General features: G+C 38.0%; 1 protein-coding gene across 16 annotated transcripts in view; it reads right to left on the reverse strand.

The window, feature by feature from the left end:
* The window catches only part of KDM4C (lysine demethylase 4C), a 457,231-nt gene that overhangs the window by 327,969 nt on the left and 107,438 nt on the right, over positions 1–21,824 (reverse strand). For 15 of the 16 annotated variants that reach the window (XR_004676204.1, XR_004676205.1, XM_034987990.1 and 12 more), the window contains 2 exons: positions 16,177–16,226; positions 848–951 (listed from right to left, as the gene is read on the reverse strand). Coding sequence is in view for 14 of the 16 variants with exons in the window: in XM_034987990.1 (XP_034843881.1) it covers positions 848–951; positions 16,177–16,226 (154 nt within the window). In the remaining 2 variants the exon portion in view is untranslated. Of the gene's footprint in view, positions 1–847; positions 952–16,176; positions 16,227–21,824 lie in introns of those variants that run through there. The other variant, XM_034988006.1, reaches the window with a different exon arrangement.

Raw genomic sequence — 21,824 nt, forward strand, 5'->3', positions numbered from 1 at the left:
CCATAATGAACTCTCAATTGTATTATGTCTGAATATGTTTAGAAGAAACATACTGGTATCATAAAAACTGACTCCAACCAAACTAATAATTGTTCTGAGTTCTTTTTTTTTAAGATTTATATTTATTTGAGAGAAAGAGAGAGAGCGCGCAAAAGTGGAGGGAGGGGCAGAGAGACATGCAGACTCCCCACTGAGTGCAGAGCCTACCGAGGGGCTCAATCCCAGGACTCTGAGATCATGACCTGAGCCATAGTCAGATGCTTAACCAACTGAGCCACCCAGATGCCCCTGTTCTGAATTCCTTTTAAAAAAAATAGATCACATATATATAAATTATATTGTTCATATAAAAGACTTTATTTTTTTTTTTTTTAAGATTTTATTTATTGGAGAGAGAGAGAACACATGAGAGGGGATAGGGTCAGAGGACGAAGCAGACTCCCTGCCGAGCAGGAAGCCCGATGCGGGACTCGATCCCGGGACTCCAGGATCATGACCTGAGCCGAAGGCAGTCGCTTAACCAACTGAGCCACCCAGGCGCCCCATATAAAAGACTTTAATGTAGAAGTGCTACATCTTACTTTGTTGAATGTCCTGCATTTTACTTTCACTATTGTTATAAGTGAACTATAACCAGCATGAAATTATAGTAAATGTATCCATAAATAAAATTTCAAATGAGTATTTAGATAAATAATTGTTATGTTATAAAACAAGAATCTGAATTTTTCTCCCCACATCCTAAAAACCCTATTTGAAGTCAAGGATATATTAGTTTGTGTTAAATTTGTCTTACATAAAAATACTACACACACAAAATGAATGTTAAAGAATAACACTAATATACCTTGTCAAAGGGAATGCCATACTTCTTCAATACTGAGGGAGAGATCAGTGTCATCTTATGGCGAAGAAATGCATCACACCCTTGAGAACTGCTTGGGAAAAAACCTAAATGGAAATAACAAAAATAAGTAGTAATTTGCCAATTATGATAAAATTTCAGATAGATTTTTTAAAGCTTATGTTCTAGTATTCTCACAGAATGAGTTTTATGCAAATATAAACCAACTCCATCATCAAAAAACCCTGGTACTAAAAATTAGAGTCAGAATTCTTAAAAGCTAAGGGATACATACTTATATCACTAAAGGCTGACCTTCATTACAAAAAGAGCTACCAAGAATTGTTTTTATAACATATAAAATTACTAAGCCTTACAAATTTCAACTTACAAATTTTAATTCAATCTGCCTAATATCTGATAAATGGACAAAACAATAAAGATGGTTAGGAAAGGTAAATACACATTTTAATAGAGAAATCTCTCATTTTAAAAAGACTCCTAGAATCAATCATTCCAGATGCACTTGTCCCAATGCCTGGCAAAGAGAAGAAACAGCAGTTTCTCACCTTTCTGTGTTTCTTTCTGATCAATTTAATACAGTTAATTGCTACTGTAGATAATGCTGCTATAAACACAGGGGTGTATTTATCCCTTTGAATTAGTATTTTTGTATTCTTTGGGTAAATTTCACTCATACATGGAATTTAAGAAACAAAACAAGCAAGCAAAGGGGGAAAAAAAGAGAGAGAGGGGCAAACCAAGAAATGACTCTTAACCTACCTACAGAAAGCAAACTAATGGTTACCAGAGGAGAGGTGGGTGAGGGGGATGGGTGAAATGGGTGATGGGGATTAAGGAGGGCATTTATTGTGATGAGAAGTGTTGGATCACTATACTGTACACTTGAAACTTATATATATATTTTAAAGATTTTATTTATTTATTTGACAGAGAAAGACACAGCGAGAGAGGGAACACAAAGGGGGAGTGGGAGAGGGAGAAGCAGACTCCCTGCCGAGCAGGGAGCCCGATGCGGGACTTGATCCCAGGACTCCAGGATCATGACCTGAGCCGAAGGCAGTCGCTTAACCAACTGAGCCACCCAGGTGCCCCGCTTGAAACTTATATTACACTGTATGTTAACTAACTGGAATTTAAATAAAAACTTAAAAAAAAAAAAAAAAGGTTAGCTGCTACCAGTTTCCTGAACCAAATTCCTGGACAGCTCTGGTCAAATGCTCGGAAACCTACCCCACCAGTCTGTGTGGGAGCAGTGTTTTGAGGAGTCCTTTAAGTGAGGAAGCTTAACATGCAGCAATCCTTTCACTCAACAGTATATCATGGACCAAAATATAGTCGTTTTCTCCACCACTGACTTCATTCCTGCACTTTGTCTGAGGCAGACTCATTCATTCAGTCAGCTATGCAAGCTACAGGAAAATGAACATGCATAATGCCCTGTTCTTCACCTTACTCACTCAGAGACAAACATCACCATGCCAAATCGAGTGGGAAAGCAAGAAGGGAAAGAGACACCTGGAAAAGACAGAGGAGAATCCTAGAGAGAGAACCCAGAAGGAAAACAGAACTCACCAGGAAAACAAGGTGAAGAACAGATGCTGTTTAACTCCTCCACTGCCAAAATGAAGAGAAAGCCACTGGAAATGTTACTTATCTAACTCTGTAGCTCACTACATGCAAATAGCTCAAGCATGTGACCAATTTGACAAAAGGACTACTAGTACTCATTAACTAACCATGAACCATTTTAACCTCATAGAAGTGTTTCACAGAATATTTTTAAAGTAAATCAAAACCACAATGAGATACCACCTTACACCAGTTAGAATGGCTAAAATTAACAAGACAGGGAACAACAAATGTTGGTGAGGATGTGGAGAAAGGGGAACCCTCTTACACTTTTGGTGGGAATGCAAGCTGGTACAGCACTCTGGAAAACAGTATGTCAGTTCCTCAGGACGTTAAAAGTAGAGCTACCCTATGACCCAGCAATTGCATGACTGGGTATTTACCCCAAAGATACAGATGTAGTGAAAAAAAGGGGCACATGCACCCCAATGTTGATAGCAGCAATGTCCACAACAGCCAAACTGTGGAAGGAGCCGAGATGCCCTTCAACAGATGAATGGATAAAGAAGATGTGATTCATATATACAATGGAATATTATTCAGTCATCAGAAAGGATGAATACCTACCATTTACACCGACATGGATGGAACTGGAGGGTATTATGCTAAGTGAAATAAGTCAATCAGAGAGACAGCTATTATATGGTTTCACTCATATGTGGAACACAAGGAATAGCGCAGCGGATCATAGGGGAAACTGAATGGGAAGAAATCAGAGAGGGAGACAAACCGTGAGAGACTCCTGACTCCGGAAAACAAACTGAGGGTTGAGGAAAGGGAGGTGGGTGGGGGGATGGAGTAACTGGGTGATGGGCATTAAGGAGGGCATGTGATGTGATGAGCACTGGGTATATTATATGCAAGTAATGAATCACTGAACACTACATCAAAAACTAATGATTAATATTTGTTGGCTAATTGAATTTAAATTTAAAAAAGAAAAAAAATAAAGTAAGTAAGACTTTATTGATGCCACCATGGAGTATGTGATCATCAGAAGGAAACAGATCAATCAGCCAGGAAAGAGCCATTAGGGTATAAGGAACCACCTGCAAAAAGTAGTATATTCTGCTTAAGCATCTGCATCTGAATTTTTTAAATAGCTGGAGGGTGCCTGGGTGGCTCAATTGGTTAAGCGACTGCCTTCGGCTCAGGTCATGATCCTGGAGTCCCGGGATCAAGTCCCACATCGGGCTCCCTGCTCGGCAGGGGGTCTGCTTCTCCCTCTGCCCTCTTCCCTCTCGTGCTCTCTGTCTCTCATTCTCTCTCTCAAATAAATAAATAAAATCTTTAAAAAAAAATAAAATAAAAAAAATAAATAGCTGGAAATTTTAAAAGTACATGCCAAAGGAAACAACAGAAATACTATCATTCCAAGGGCTCCTGGGTGGCTCAGTTGGTTAAGCATCTGACTCTTGATTTCGCTCAGGTCATGATCTCAGGATTGTGAGAGTGGGCTCCATGCTGGACATGGAGCCTGCTTAAGATTCTCTCTCTCCCTCTCCCTCTGCCCCTCCCGCCCCCCACCATGCCTCCACACTCGCATGCACTCTCTCCCTCTCTAAAAAAGAAAAAAAGGGCACCTGGGTGGCTCAGTTGGTTAAGCAACTGCCTTCAGCTCAGGTCATGATCCTGGAGTCCCAGGATCGAGTCCCACATCGGGCTCCCCGCTCAGTGGGGAGTCTGCTTCTCCCTCTGACCCTCTCCCCTCTCATGCTCTCTCTCATTCTCTCTCTCTCAAATAAATAAATAAATAAAATCTTGAAAAAAAAAAAAGAAAAAAGGAAAAAAAAGAGAGAGAGAAATACTATCATTCCCTAGAGTACCAATAGGAATAAAAGGAATCATTTTGCCCTATATGGTCATTTGACACAGCCCTCTGTGTATGGTTAATATTTATTATACATAAATAGAAAATAAAACATTATACCAAATAAGCAATCCTATGAAAAAAACGCAGATTTTAGTGAATGGAGAGAAAATACCACACTAATACAATGGCCAAGTCTTACACCACAGAGAGTAAAGCACAGCAGGGTGGTCCCCAAACACAAAACCCATGGACATATTTTAATATTACAATTCAAGTGGATTTATCAACTTTTCAAATCTGTAACTTTGTGCATCCTAAATGAATTGAGTTTTAAATTAAAGTCAATGAAGAAAGAGGAGTCTATTCAATTTTCTTTTGATATGGATTTGTAATCAGGACCTGAACAATACGGTGACTGGTCGTAAGTTAATTTAAACCGGAAAACCACTGAAGGAAGGTAATCTGCAGTGTATTAAAAACTTTGGTTTAGAATTTATATTTACAACAGGCTATCAGAATTATATTTTACTTGCTGGAAAACACCTCATAAACAGCACAAATTACATTCAAAGCATGTGTCTCAAAATGAATTTTACCTCAAAATATCCACAAGAATACATGGTTCATATTCACCCTCACTCCAAGTCTATGAAAAGTATTTTATTCAACATATATGCAACTTAATATAACCAGAATACTATTAGATACAAAATGATAATATTTTTAAAAACTCAAAACTATGCTGGCTGAAGAAATGTTAGTATCTTTTATAATAAGTAAAAAAAAAACAACTTTGGAGTCACTTGTATAAAAAAACAACAAAAGTAACTCTGATAGAAAAGATAATATTTAAGTAAAAATTCAACTTAAGACAATTAGAGTTTTTTAAGAGTCACCAAGAAAAGAAAAAATGTGTTAAAATTTTTGCAAGTAAGTTCTTTAAAATACGCCTTTCAGAATCATTTTTTCTACTCTAATATTTGCTTTCTTGATGTTCTCTTTTTAAAGTTTTGAATAATTTATTTAGAAGAAACACTATAACATTCCATAAAAGTACTATAACAGTCCATAAAATTTTCCAGTTTATCAGTCACACAGTGCAATAGTCCACTCTTTCACAATCTTGGAAATCAAGAAGTTCCAATAAAGAAAAAGTTCTACACTGACTCTTCAATCATCTAGTAGTGGAAATGGCAGCTAGCATCCTACTGCCACACCTCACACCCCATGGTCACCAGCTAATATGCCATATGCAGAACACACAGAATAAACCTGACTCATCATTCTGCAGCATCTACTTTTGTCATGTTAGGTCACTTGGGTTATTCTTACATAAAAACAAATGTATTAAGGGAACAAGATACAAAATCTGCTTGAGTGCTGTGGGGTTATGGGGTTTCAGTATCTCTCTTTTTTAAAAGATTTTATTTATTTGAGAGAGAGAGCGTGCAAGCACAAGCGGGAGGGGGGTGCAGAGGGAGAGGGAGAAGCAGACTCCCCACAGGCAGGGAGCCCCATGCAGAGCTTGATCCCAGGACTCTGACATCATGACCTGAACCAAACAAAGGCAGACACTTAACCAACTGAGCCACCCAGGCGCCCCCAGTCTCTTCTTCTATAGGGATACTTTGGTAGGAGCAGACTACAAGGTGCAAACTATGCTACAGGATTCTGTATAAATCTTACTTAATCCCCTCTTACTGGTGCTTAACACACACACTTACTTGAGCACCAACTTTCTTCTCTCCTTTACCACTCTTGACAAACACACCTTTTCACTGGTATTAAATAGCAGAGCTAAGTTTTAGACCAAAGACCCAATTGTCTGAAATATTTAAAGCCACCCTCACCTTGTCCACATGGCCCGCAAAACAAGAGAGAATAGTTGTTAAGAACTTGCTGAGCCTTGCTGAGATATGGATTCCAAAGACAAATCCAACACTCATGTAGCTCTGACTAGTCATATGATCTCTCAGCTCCTCAGTTTCCTCATCTGTACAGTTATTATCTTCCTCACTGGAGTCTCTTTTTCCAGCTTTATTGAGACATAATTGGCATGTAACATAAGTTTAAGGTACAGAGTAAGAATTTGATTCATGTAAATATTATGAAATAATTACCATAATAAGTTTAGTTAACATCCATCACCTCAAACAGTTATAATTTTTTGTGTTTATAAGAACTTTTAAAATCTACTCTCTTGGCAACCTTCACATATATGATACAGTATTAACTACAGCCACCATACTGTATAGTACATCCCCAGAACTTAACCTTCTTATAAGTTTGTGCCTTTTGACTGCCATTACCCATTTCCTTTCCGCCTTTGCCCACCACCTCTGGCAACCACTAATTTGTTCTCTGTATCTGTATGTTCAGTTTTTTTAGATTCCACATGGGAGATCATACAGTATTTGTCTTTGTCGGACTTACTTCACTTAGTATAATGTACTCAAGATTCATCCATGTTGTTACAAATGGCAGAATTTCCTTCTTATGGCTAAATAATATTCTATTGTCTTCATATATAACACATTTGCTTAATCCATTCAAATGTCAATGGACACTTTAGTTGTTTCTGTGTCTTGCCTACTGTGAATAATGCTGCAATGAACATGAGAGTGCAGATATCTCTTCTAAACAATGATTTAATTTCCCTTTGATATATATCCAGAAGAGGAATTGTCAGATCATACAGTACTTATATATTTAATTTTCTGAAGAAACTCCATACTCTTTTTTTATATCTTTTTTATTGTTATGTTAATCACCATACATTACATCATTAGTTTTAGATGTAGTGTTCCATGATTCATTGTTTGTGCATAACACCCAGTGCTCCATGCAGAATGTGCCCTCCTCAATACCCATCACCAGGCTAACCCATCCTCCCACCCCGCTCCCCTCTAGAACCCTCAGTTTGTTTCTCAGAGTCCATCGTCTCTCACTCCATACTCTTTTCCATAGTGGCTGTCCTCACTGGATCATTATGGGAATCAACAAGATAATGCTCAAAAAACTTAGCCATAGTCAAAAGGTGGAAGCAACCTAAATGTCCATCAACTGATAAAATGTGATAAATCCACACAGAAATATTACTCAGCCATAAAAAAGAATGAAATACTGATACATACTATAAAATGGAAAAGATGATAAGTAAAAGAAGCCAGACACAAAAGGTCACATATTGCATGATTTTATGTATACTGAAATATCCTGGAAAGGTAAATACCTAGACAGAAAGCACACTAGTGGTTATCAGGGATAAGGGAGAAGTGGGAGAGAAAAGAGAGGGACTGATTAATAATACAAGGTTTCCATTTAGGGTGATGAAATTCTCTTGGAACTTGATAGAGGTGATGATTGCACAATAAGACCATACTAAATGCCACTGAATTGTACACTTCAAAATGGTTTAATAGTTTATGTTATGTGACTTTTACCTCAATTAAAAAAAAAAAAACTTGTTGGTACACTTGACACAAAGTAAATTTCAGTAAAAGTAACCATTCTTTTTATCCGTTTTATTCATTTCCACCAAATTGACTCCAGTCCTCATGCTAATTCAATGAATCTTCCTTTTCCACTCTCTCTGCAGCCTGCTAGCTGAGAAGGGGGAATCACAATCCCAAGAGACCTAAAGAAATAACTGGGGTGCTGTCATCAAAGGTCAATGGTTACTAAGCCTTAAAAACTGCTTTATCCCTTTAGGTCTTCTTACTAAACCTAACAGTTCTGGTTACAAGTAACAAATTTCCCCCTCAAAAAGGAGTTCCAACAGTCAAGGTAGAACTCTTAGAACAACTTGAGTTAAACTATATAGGTTTATTTTTAACCTCATAGTCACCTGTTGATTCTTCTATCTGGTTCTCTCTTTTGTTTTAAAATTAAATATCAAAACTCAAGCCTGGATTCCAAATGACCACTCACAATTGGGCTCCAATGTAAAAACTCTGTAAAACTAGAAAGACCAGACTGAGAAGATAGGTAATCACTTCTTTTACTCTCCAAGCAATGGATACTGGTAAGGACACCACTTTACAACTTATTCCCTCCAGGGACGCCTGGTTGGCTCAGTCAGTTAAGCGTCTGCCTTTGGCTCAGGTCATGCTCCCAGGGTCCTGGGATCGAGTCCTGCATCTGGCTCCTTGCTCAGCAGGGAGTCTGCTTCTCCCTCTGCCTGCTGTTCCCCCTGCTTGTATGCTCTCTCTCTCTCTAACAAATAAATAAAATCTTTAAAAAAAAAAAAAAAACAACTTATTCCGTCCATACCACCTCCTCCCCACAAGTAACACATTAGGATTTCTGTGACAGATAAATCAATGAACTCCCAATGAAATGGCATCTGATTTGGAGGTAGAACACTGAAAGAATAGTTTGGAAAAACAATCTATGTTTCTACTAAACTGTTTAATAGTAAGAATACATAATCTGTTTTAAATAAATATTCCAAATTAGAACAAACTGCAATCCTGCATAGGATCCAAGGAGCAAAATAATTTAATTATATATTTCCAGAAGAATCCAAGAGAAAGGAAGAGCAATAATAAAAACTTATAATAAACTGCTTACATAACTTGATTTTTATTTATTTATTTTTGATCATGATGAGAACTATGTAATTTTTTATTACCGAGAATGTCAAACATAAAGTAGAAGAGTATAATGACCCTCCATGTACATACACATCACCCACCTCCAACAATCATCAGCTCACGGTCAATCTTGTTTCTTCTATATTCCCACTCATTTTCTCCATTCTGTACTATTTTGTGGCAGGGCCCACACATTATATAATTTCATCTAGAAATATAACTTGATTTTGAGAGTCTGTACCTCATTTATACTATCTACAAAGAAAGGACACTGCTAGCTGCCAATTCTTTAACAAACTAAAGACAATATTTTTGTTTGTTTTGTAAGATATTATACAGTGGTAAGCAAGAACGATGGTCTTTGGAACCATTATTCCAATCCAAACAATATGAAAGAGGGTGAAAAGCTAGCATAATAAAAAGCATGTACTCCAGAGATCCCGAAGGAGCCCCAAAGCCCTGAAAGTACCCTTACCCTTGCTAAGACTACAAAGTACTGCTAGGAGTTGTGCAGCATGGGAAGTGTAGAAACCCATAAGCACTCTCAAGAACGAGGTGCATCCACTGAATATAGGTGCATGTCCTGTATCCAGTGGAAAAGTGATCATATGTGAAAAGCACTATTCTAAGTGAAAGGAGACACAAAAGTCTACATCCTGTAAAATTCTATTTTTATGATACTCTAGGGACAGAAATCAGATTTAGTGGTTGCCAACAGCTGTGGGGAGGGATTAACTGAGAAATGGCACAAGAAAACCTTTTCAAGGAATTGGAAATGTTCTATATTTTGATGATGATGGTAGTTCTACCACTGTACATATGTCAAAACTTACTGAACTGAATATTTAAAGGGGGTGGCTTTTACTGTAAGTATATTAAACTTCAATTAATCTGGCCTTCCAAAATAATCATTAAATGTTTTTGAATTGTTTTAGAGAGAGCACAAGCAGAGGGAGAGAGAGGGAGAAGCAGGTTCCCTGCTGAGCAAGGAGCCCGATGTGGGACTCGATCCCAGGACGCTGGGATCATGACCTGGGCCAAAGGCAGCCGCTTAACCAACTGAGCCACCCAGGCGTCCCTTTGAATTGTTTTAGAAATAGAGGAGATATACTCTTAAAAATATGTGTTCTTTCCTTCGGATAAAAATTTCTCCAAACTGTCAGTTGGTTTACATTTTCTAATATATTAGCTGTTACTAAGGAATTCCTTTTATTTTTTTTTAAGTAGGCTCCATGCCCAGTGTGGAGCCCCACCCAGGGCTTGAACTCACAACCCTGAGATCAACACCTAAGCTGAGACCAAGAGTCAGACACTTAACTGACTGAGCCACTCAGGTACCCCACTAAGGAATTCCGTTTAAATCCTAATCTCACATGACAAACACAAACACATGCTGTTGCTATTAAATCACCAAAGTTTCAGCCTTGGAAAAAGGTTACAAATCAAAGTTTAGTAATTTTTTCAATGGATCTGTGAAAACTACTTTGGAGAAGCTTCAATTAGTTATTAGTCACTTAGGGAAGAAGGGAAGAAAGGAGGAAAGATGAAGAAATCAGACATGTAGAATATATGTTCACATTAGCAATAGATTTTAAGACAATTTCATTTAAATATAATTGAAATTTACCCAAGAATGTTTTGATACAGCTTTTACAATGTTTTTTGTGATATTCATATAACTGATAGGCTTGAAAATATATAGCAACCATTCAAACAAATGGTAAGAAAAGAACAAGAAAAAGGATGTGGAAGGATTGCTTCTGTGGGAAATGCTTTTAGATAGATATATTGAATTTACACATGAAATTTCTTAAGAAACTTAATGAAAAGAACCAATGAGCTACAGTATGTGGGGAGAAACCTGGTTATTTTTATCCACATCCCTACTTAAGACATCAACTTTAGAGGTTTAAGTTATAGTTGACCCTCTGTACATCCTTCCATTCATGGTGCAATTAGTTTCTCAGGAAGGGGTACAAAATTATCACAAGCTTCACTCAGCTCTAAGTTCCCATAATCTATCAAAACAGGCTTCACTCTGCTCTAAGTGTCCCATGATCCATCAACATCAGTACTAGGAGAGACAGAGCTCCATGGAGCACTCCAGAGGAGCACCAGAAATTCACACTGAGGGGCGCCTGGGTGGCTCAGATGGTTAAGCATCTGCCTTGGGCTCAGGTCATGATCTCAGGATCCTGGGATCGAGCCCCGCATCAGGCTCCCTGCTTGGCGGGGAGCCTGCTTCTCCCTCTCCCTCTGCTGTTCCCCCTACTTGTGCTCTCTCGCTCTCTCTGTCAAATAAATAAATAAAATCTTTAAAAAAAAAAAGAAAAGAAAAGAAAGAAAGTAAGAAAGAAATTCACACTGATTGTGGTCTTTTTTTTTTTAAACATGTTACAGATTTGTTTTTTATTTATTTGTTTGTTTATTTACTTATTTTTTATGTTATGTTAGTGTGTAATGGTCAAGTTTTTTTCCATTTCAAGATGGCTGGTAGAACATTTAGAGTTAAAATTTCCACCTAATTTAACAAGTATATGGGTCACTACATATGGTTTTTCATTGCATTCCTAAGACCACTTTGTTTCAGATCCCACTTCTCTCCTCTTGATATGACACATGGACCACACAGGCATAGATCAAGGACTCCCTAGGCCAAATACTTTGGGCTCAAACAGGTCATAGTCAAGGTATCCAGAATTTTCCTGGCTTAGCTTCCACCCAAAAAATCAAAGTACTCTTAATTTCCCTCCATAGTAATTCCTCCCTGCCAGCCAATATTCCCTTCCTGAATTCTTCCTTCCCATTCTCTGCTGTCACTTCTCAGAATTGTCTTTCACACATTAGAATTACATTAGCTTGGATATGCTATGTATTACTGACCAATGTCTAAAATCCTAGAAGACAACCAGACATAAAATATTCAGATATATTTAAACACAGCGATATCTGACATCAAATTATGAGAAAAGTAAGCTTAGGGACTGCTGAACCATTCTTAATACAACTCAGCTGATAGAAAGACCCTGACACACCACACATTGTTCTCCACACCTAAGGCATGAGTTAGGCATAAAGGCAGAGAATATATTACTGAACTTCTTCATTTTTTATGGCTTAGGGGACTCCTTAAAATTGATTATTTATAATCAGGGGTATTTTTATTTATTAGCCTTTCACAACCAGGCATTTTAATATAATATTTTCAGATGATCAGCTAAATGAATGCTTAAGGGAATAAGGTATTTATCATTTGGAGAGGAGACAGCAGATAAAAGCGTATTTTCCTAATTCCAAGACAGAGGTATGAGAACGGGTCAATTTAGAATCTGTTCATAAAATTAAAATGACTTGGGCGCCTGGGTGGCTCAGTTGGTTAAGCAACTGCCTTAGGCTCAGGTCATGATCCGGGAGTCCTGGGATCGAGTCCCGCATCAGGCTCCCTGCTCAGCGGGGAGTCTGCTTCTCCCTCTGATCCTCCCCCCTCTCATGCTCTCTCTCTCTCATTCTCTCTCTCTAATAAATAAATAAAATCTTTAAAAAAAATTAAAATGACTTGTTATTTATTGCTGCTCTTCTAGTCTCTTGACAGCAGGTTCACAATCTCAATTAGGTCAAACCCTCTGAAGGGATCTGAAGATGGCTTCCCAGAAACACATATATATGACCAATTTTGAGTATAATTTCAGAAAGTCCACAGACTGCCTGCATCCCACCCACAGATACTTACTTGTCCACCTCCTGGAACAGGGATCCCTGCAAATAAGGGTAAGGCTCTCGTTCCACAGGTTTAAACTCAAGACTACTAGTCATTAAAACACACACACCGCAAAACTATTTTTAAAAAAACTAAATTAATCCTTCATAATAATGACTCTTCTGTTCCTTCTTCCTGAATGTTGTTTTAAAATAAGTCACAACTAAAATACCTGCTAAGTAACAATGTCCACAATAGCCAAACTGTGGAAAGAGCCAAGATGTCCATCGACAGATGAATGGATAAAGAAGATGTGGTATAGGGGCGCCTGGGTGGCTCAGATGGTTAAGCGTCTGCCTTCAGCTCAGGTCATGATCTCAGGGTCCTGGGATCGAGCCCCACATCGGGCTCCCTGCTTGGCGGGAAGCCTGCTTCTCCCTCTCCCTCTACTGTTCTCCCTGCTTGTGCTCTCTCGCTCTCTCTGTCAAATAAATAAATAAAACCTTTAAAAAAAAAAAAAAAAGAAGATGTGGTATATATATATACAATGGAATATTATGCAGCCATCAAAAGGAATGAGATCTTGCCATTTGCAACGACGTGGATGGAATTGGAGGGTATCATGTTGAGTGAAATAAGTCAAACAGAGAAAGACATGTATCATATGACCTCACTGATATGAGGAATTCTTAATTGTAGGAAACAAACTGAGGGTTGCTGGAGTGGGGGGTGGGGTGGGAGGGATGGGGTGACTGGGTGATAGTCACTGGGGAGGGTATGTGTTCTGGTATGCGCTGTGAATTGTGCAAGACTGTTGAATCTCAGATCTGTACCTCTGAAACAAATAATGCAATATATGTTAAGAAAAAAAAAAAGAAGAAGAAGGTAGCGGGAGGGGAAGAATGAAGCGGGGGAAATCGGAGGGGTAGACGAACCATGAGAGATGATGGACTCTGAAAAACAAACAGGGTTCTAGAGGGGACGGGGGTGGGAGGATGGGTTAGCCTGGTGGTGGGTATTGAGGGGGGCACATTCTGCATGGAGCACTGGGTGTTATGCACAAACAATGAATCATGGAACACTTCATCTAAAACTAATGATGTAATGTATGGGGATTAACATAAGAATAAAAAAAATAAAATAAAATAAAAAATAAAACACCATTATTTTTTCAAAAAATAAAATAAAATAAAATAAAATACCTGCTAAGTATAAGAATTTACTTCCCTTACTGCCATCTGAAACAAGATTCGTACTGATCATTCACACTTCCGAACTCAGCTGCACAAAGCCCTAACTCATATATTTTTTCCCAGTAACCAAAATTTTGACCACAGTAAATCATTTTCAATTATTTTAATATTGGCTGGCATTTTATCCACAATAAAAGACTAATGGAATACAGTCCTTTGCAAAAAATTTCAGTCATTCCCAATTTACTTTAATCCATACTTTGCTTAACTCAATAGAACAGCAAAGATATTGTCTTATTTCTAAAATAGATAAGATTTAGACATTCTAAAAAGTGAAAATGTTCAAAACTGTCATTCATGATTTAATATTATACCTCTATTCTCCCTTATACTTTCCATTCAATTGTATCAAACCAAAAATTAGAAAGAATGTAATGGCATTATAGGCAAACATAACAAGTATAAAAATTGCAACAATTCACTTGAGGTTTTATTTTTATTACACTTAGGTCTACACAATATTGAAAAAAAACCCTACATAAATGAAAAAGCAGCTGAAGGGCAAAATCAAACTCTGGCTTTATTAGATGCAGACTTAATGTCTTTGAGATAAAATATTTGTAGGTGCCACAGTCAATCAAGATTTCAATAGAAACCAAAGATGAAAGCATTCATGCATAAAAGGCAAGTGTAATAATTATGATGTGCAGACAAGATAATGGAAACTATCCTAGGCTGCTTTTCATTTTCTGTGTCAAGTGCTGCCTTGACCTAGACATCCAAAAATGTTCCATCACATTTACTGTATTATTTTATCATTTTAATTATTTAGCAGAATTTAATTAATTTGGTTGGCATCTGCTCAGTCAGGATGGGAATCCTCTACTGTCTCTTAGGGTCTTTTCCCTGTGTCATTTCTCAAAATAATCCTGCAAAACAGTTTTGAATAAACGTGCAATTGATTCAAAGTTCTTGTACATCCTTCAAGTTTATTATCCTCTTATTGATTAAACAAATGGCACCCATTTTCCTAGAATGTCATTTTCTGACAGTTTATGTCAAAGCTTTTGCAGACAATTTATAGCAGAAACTTTAGTGTGTGACTCTATACTGTAAAGTTTACATTGGTTCCAGGTCTCTGGTGGTGAGGCAAATAGAAAATGGTGGAATATTTATTATAGAGAAGAATATAGTTCAGCATACAGATTTAGCACAAAGTTCACTGCCTGTGTATTTAAGGATTATGGTAATCATTTTCTCAGCTGCGCTCTAATCTATTCTTCAGAACCAGGGTTCATCCACCCTAATATTCATGAAAATAGTCCCTAACAAAGTTTAGGATTACAATTACATTGCTATTATTACTACAATGTATTACATTATAAAAACACTAAGGCTTTATAGTTATTAGCCTGCCAAAATTATAATAATGCTCCTGACAAATGTGATACTGTAACTGTTCCTTCTAATACTCTTCTATAATTTGGGGGGAAGTAACTTTTAGATATCATTAACAATTTCTGTTCAGAACTGCCAAGTCAATGAAAGGGGTTTTTCAGTGTCCCCATTTCATTATTAAATGAAAGCATATGTAAGACAGGAACAAAAATCTTTTCCTACTAAAAGACAAACCTAACACACCAATAAAACAGATCAGCACCTGACTAAAAGGACAATGGTCACTGAGGATTTGATCCTGGATAAAAGCAGAATGTCTTACACTAGTTGACACTCAAATTCGACTTCACCTTCCCTAGAAATAAGTCAGACCAGGCTACTTCTTCCTTGGTAAGGGTGGCTAGCAAAACAGATGAAGTTGGCAGGGGGTAAATCAGATTCTCCTCCCTTGTATAAACAGATATGGCAAGGTTTTCTTCTGTGTCTTAAAGACAGAAAAGAGGGACGCCTGGGAGGCTCAGTTGGTTAAGCGTCTGCCTTCAGCTCAGGTCATGATCCCAGGGTCCTGGGATTAAGCCCCACGTCGCATTGGGCTTCCTGCTCAGTGGGGAGCCTGCTTCTCCCTCTCCCTCTGCCAGTCCCCCTGCTTGTGCTCACTCTCTCTCTCTGTCAAATAAATAAATAAAATCTTTAGGAAAAAAAAAAAAGAAAAGAGGAAGGCATTTTCTGCAGATACAAGTGGGTACAGAATGAAACCATTAATAGAGTTCTTCATTCGGGCCCTTATGAAGATAGACAAAGCCACAAAAAATAAAAATTCAAGTTCCAGTAAGGTATGTTTAAATTTGCAGTCTAAAAAGGAGTACACTCTCATGCTTATCTGGTTATCTGGGGACAGTCACCTCAATACTTCCATAATAGCAATCCCAAGCCCAGGGGGCCAAAGAATCTATCCAGATGAGAAACACAGAAAGCAAGTTTACCTTGAGCTAGTCTTTCAAGTCGTTTTCCATGTTCCGGGGGTATTGCATACCTAAAATATTAAACATAAATAAAAATTTTAGGTTTATAACTGCTCAGCTAGTATCCTAAGATAATGTCATGTTAAAAAAAAATGCCAATTCCAATTAAATGAAATCAACAGAGATTAGAAAACCAATCACAGAATCATATCGCTTGGACACTAGACAGAAGAAAAATAAACTGTAAACAACCTATTTCAGTGCCCAAGCTCTCCATCCCAATCACATTTTACAGATTAAGGAACAAAGGCTCAAGGCCAGTAAACTACTTGGACATGGGAGGCAGCTAGCCACAGCAGGGAGACTAGAATCTCTTTTCCAACACTCACAGCACCCCAGAAATCCAGGGCTATTGTTGGTTGTATGTCTTATGTTTTGTTGTTAGTTTGGCCTTTGTTTTTAAGAAAACCTAGGTAGTTGTGCTTTTTTTTTAACCTTTTAAAATGTTTTTATTGACAAGCAGGATAGAACACAAAATTCTTATAGCAATATTCATATTTCCACCAAACCTTTCTAAGAACATTATACTTTTCAAATAGATTTTATATTTTTTAAGATTTATTTATTTATTTTAGAGAGAGAGAAAGAGCATAAGCAGAGGGAGGGGCAGAGGGAGAGGGAGAACCCCACTGAGCACAGAGCCTGACACAGAGCTAGATCCCAGGACCCTGAGATCATGACCTAAGCTGAAATCAAGAGTCAGAAGCTTAACTGACTGAGCCACCCAGGTGCCCCTCAAATAGATTTTAAATAAAAAATTACCAGTGATAAGAGGGCAGTGTTTATTGATTTTATGATTTTATGACTTTTAAAATATTGATTATAGAAAAAAAATTTTCACCTTTGAACAGAAATACTCATTTCTAGTTCCTGGTATTTTCCAAAGTGAAAAACTTGAACTTATCTACTGTGAACTTACTAACAAATTTTAAAATAGTAATTTCACAGGGCACCTGGGTAGCTCTGCATGGAGTCCACTTAAGATTCTTTCTCTCCCTCTCCCTCTGCCCCACCCCTCCTGCTCACTCACTCTTTCTCTAAAAAAAACAAAAAAACAAAAAAACAAAAACAAAAACCCTCCCAATTTATTACATAAATAATAAATATTATAGGCAGTTCAATGAGGAAATTTAAGAATATTAAAAATAAAGTGATCATTTCATGTTTTAAGTAAAAATGATGCTATTGTTAAAACCTACATTTGCTATGTTTACTAGCTCAGTATATATTAAGTACAAGTTCCTTTTTACTAAAATAATTTTTCTCATTTTACTTAACACCACACTTGGTTGCATTTAATGCCACTGATAACATACGCAAAATTTAATTGGATCCGATATAACTAGGCAATTTTCTAAAAGAAAATTCAACCATATATCCTGTTCCTTAAGGCACTGTTAATGAAATTATTCCAACTGAATTGGGAAGATAAAATTTTAGCATAACTAAATGACAATCATCCAATTTATTTATACACTGGCCACTTCTTACCAGTTTTTAATCCTAGTTTACATCACCAAATACACCCAGAAAAGGAGAAGAAAAACTTATATATGCCCCAGACAAGAGGGTCATGTCCCCCTTAACACACATCCACACACACATGTGCATGTACACACACACATGCTTGCACACATGTGATGTATATATGCTTGCCCACAAATGGTTGGACACAGATGGAGATATACATCCAGATTCACTTTTCTGAAAATTGGCATCAAAGTTAAAGCTCATTAATCTGAGGTTCAATCATCTATTCAAAGAAAATATAAACATATATATAAATGTAAATATAAACATAAGTATAAACATAATATAAGGATAAAGAATATCTTTGACATAGTCTTTCAGTTAGTCTACACAACTCTATGACAAAATCACACAGCCAACACTTACAGTAAAGTCATCTTCTAAAAGGATACTTATGAAACTTCTCTAGAGGCTAATCATCAGAAAGATTTTCTCCATACATTACACAAATAACAAAAATTCTTTAAATTGGATACATGACCATAAGGCACTAAGTGTGTCCCCTTGATGCAACTCACCCTTTAAGCCACTAAGGTGTACAATGACCATTACAGGTGTGCTCCCCACTCTCTTCCAAACTACCCTCTAAGGTGTGCTAAAGTCATCTCTACAAATACAGCTGACCATGACAAAGCCCTGGACCTTCAATGGCTGACTATAACCTGAAGGACAGAAGCCAAACTGCTCTGAAGGGCACACAGGCCTGTTGCAATCTTGGCAATTTTTCTGATGTCCCAATCAAACCTGCTCTTTGGCTTTAACAAATCATTTGAAGTTCTTTCCAGGGCCCTTGCTATTTCACACCTCCACTATTTTCCATCCCCCATTTCTTGGCTTTGCATGCCCTCGATTTTGTCAACAAAAACACACATTCCTTTTTCCAAGCTCAGCCTGAGTCACCCCCAGGGAGAGCTTCCCCCTCCCTCTTTTGCTGTCTCACTCACATGGAATACAGGCCTCCACCATGGCACTCAGAATTTAATTTTTTTTACCTTTTTGCCTCCCTGCTCTCCTCTCAAGCTCTTTAGTGGCAAGGGCCAGTGTCTTTTCCCTAGACAAAGCACCAGCTAAGCAGATGATCAGTGTTTACTGACTTCTGTCACTCTCAAGTGATGAATCATGTTCCTGATCCTCCAGAATAAAAGGTGTGGAGGGGAGGAAGGATATGGGAAAAAGAAAAATACTCCCACATTTTTCACTCCCATTCATCCTGGAATCCATTGCAACCTGATTCCTATTTTTTTTTAAATAAAATAAAATCTTTTTATTTTTTTTTTAATTATGTTATGTTAATCACCATACATTACATCATTAGTTTTTGATGCAGTGTTCCATGATTCACCGTTTGCGTACAACACCCAGTGCTCCATTCAGTACGTGCCCCCCCTTAACACCCATCACCAGGCTAACCCATCCCCCCACCCCTCTCCCCTCTAGAACCCTCAGCCCGTTTCTCAGAGTCCATAGTCTCTCATGGTTCGTCTCCCCCTCTGACTCCCCCCCCTTCATTTTTCCCTTCCTGCTACCTTCTACTTTTTTTTTTTAAACATATAATGTATTATTTGTTTCAGAGGTACAGGTCTGTGATTCAACAGTCTTACACAATTCACAGCGCTCACCATAGCACATACCCTCCTCAATGTCGCCATTTTAAACGATGTGGATGGAACTGGAGGGTATTATGCTGAGCAAAATAAAATCTTTTTTTTTTTGCATTCTTTTTTTTTATTCTTATGTTAATCCCCATACATTACATCATTAATTTTAGATAAAGTGTTCCATGCTGAATCCTATTTTTATCATTCTTGATATAACTGCTTGGACAAAGGTTGCCCCATTTTTGAGTCCTTACCTATTTGGTCCTCTCTAAAATTTTTCACCAGATCCTTGAAATACTCACTTCCCTTGGGTTTCATGATCCAACTCATTTCCAGCGATTTTCTACCTTGTGCTCTTGCCAAACCTCACAATGACATTCTCCAGGCCTCCTGTGGAATGCTTTCACATTTCTCCCTGAGGGAACCACCTTCACTCAAAGCTTCAAAATCTTCCTTGTGGTGCTGAACTACATCTCCATTCCAAGCATCTCTCTTGAGCTCTGAAACTCTACGACAAACCAGCTATTCAACAAATCCATTTGGCAGCCATCAAACACAATTTGTCCAAAGCTTAATCTTCCAACATCTTCCTGGCAGACCTGCTTCTCCTCCAGTTCTTCATCCAACCAACTGTCCAGAAATGTGGGAGTTGTCTGTGGTTGTACTCCCACTATTTAACCAACCCCCAAGTTTTATGTCTTCTACCGTGTACCTGTTCAAGAGAGGTCTCATGAATCTCATGCCTTTATTTCTCTATCCCCACTGCCACCACTTAATCCAAGCCACTATTCTCTATCACACACAGTACTGCTGCATCTCTTCAATAGTCACCCTGCCTCCAGCCTTGCCCTCTCTAGTCCATGTAGCCCAATCAGATTGTGTCACTTTTCTTCCCTGTTTAAAATCTATGTAACAAGAGGAACTTGTGACTAAATAGAGGCAGGCTGGAGGGCCCATATGCATAGGGGCTTACTACAGATGATGAGTGACCTCAGTGAGAGAAGTCCTAGTTCCATGGCCCAGAAAAGCTCCTAGATGTTTCCATGAAAGTATCCCATCACTTCAGAAGTCTCAAATACACAAGATCAAATTCATGACTTCCCCCTTTAAAATGGTTCTCTCTCCCAGCATTCCTATTTCAGTTCATAACTCCATTTTCCCTTAGCCTTCCAAACTGGAACTGTCAGTCAACTCTTCCTTATTTCTCAATCCCTCTGCCCCCATTGCCAGTCACAAGTTCTATCCACTCTACACACAAAACCTTATATCCATCTCCTGGTAGCATCACATTAATTTCAACCTTGTTTTGCCCCCAACTAGAACTACTACCATAACTGAACCCTGACTATATCTCTCTGGGCAGCTAGAGTGTTCAAAACACTATCATACCATAAGAACCTTAATTCCTTACTGCCTAGCTTTCAAAGACAACCCCCCCCCCGCCCACACACACACACACAATCTAGCCCTAGCCTTAAATATCAACAGTCTGCTTTCAGTAGGCTAGACTATGAATTATTCTGTCACTCACATGGGCTTTGACCTCACGCTTCACTTCAAACAGCCCCCTCCATTCCACTTCAAATCCCAGCCCTCCAAGCCCAAATTCCACCTCCTCCTTGAAGCTTTCACTGACCATTATAAATCTCAGCAATCTCACCCTTTTTTCTTTCTCCCAGTGCCATTCTGTTATATTTTTCACGTAGTATTTATCATCTACTACTTTCCAAATCTACCTGCTGTTCAGTGTGCATAAATCAATTCAATGGATAGCCACTGAGTTCTATGAGGGAGAGAATGCCTACCACAAGCCAGAAATTTTCACATGAATTATCCTTTTTAACATACCTTGTATAGTGAGTACCCAGTTCATAGCCAGACACTCTACTATGTACTACAATTGCTTGGTTATGCAGCTAATACTTAATTCTTTGAGGATATGAATGTGTCTTGCCCTTCTTTGTATTCTTTGAAATCCACCAAATAAGATGCCTACCACTGTATATTCTCAAGTACATACTGGTTTGTTGAAATTATTAATTGTTCATTTAACCTTTAAGACAGTGTTTTTGTTTCAGATATAATGAATACTGCCAAAAATTCTGCTAATGTTAAGAAACTATGAATCACTGGGCACCTGGGTGGCTCAGTTGGTTAAGCGACTGCCTTCGGCTCAGGTCATGATCCCAGGGTCCTGGGATCAAGTCCCACATCGGGCTCCCGGCTCAGCGGGAGGCCTGCTTCTCCCTCTCCCACTCCCCCTGCTTGTGTTCCTGCTCTCGCTGTCTCTGTCTCTGTCAAGTAAATAAATAAAATCTTTTAAAAAAATTTTTAAAAAAAAGAAACTATGAATCACTAATGAACTATGAATACACTAATTAGATATTTACAGGGTAATGTTTTATTTAAAACCAGAGTCTTTTATGAATTAAAAAAAAATAAAAAAGATCTAATATGAAGACCAAGGAAAACATAAGAATC

The sequence above is a fragment of the Mirounga leonina genome, unplaced genomic scaffold, assembly GCF_011800145.1.
Source record: "Mirounga leonina isolate KUSES-001 unplaced genomic scaffold, KU_Mleo_1.0 Mir_447, whole genome shotgun sequence".
NCBI lineage: Eukaryota > Metazoa > Chordata > Mammalia > Carnivora > Phocidae > Mirounga > Mirounga leonina.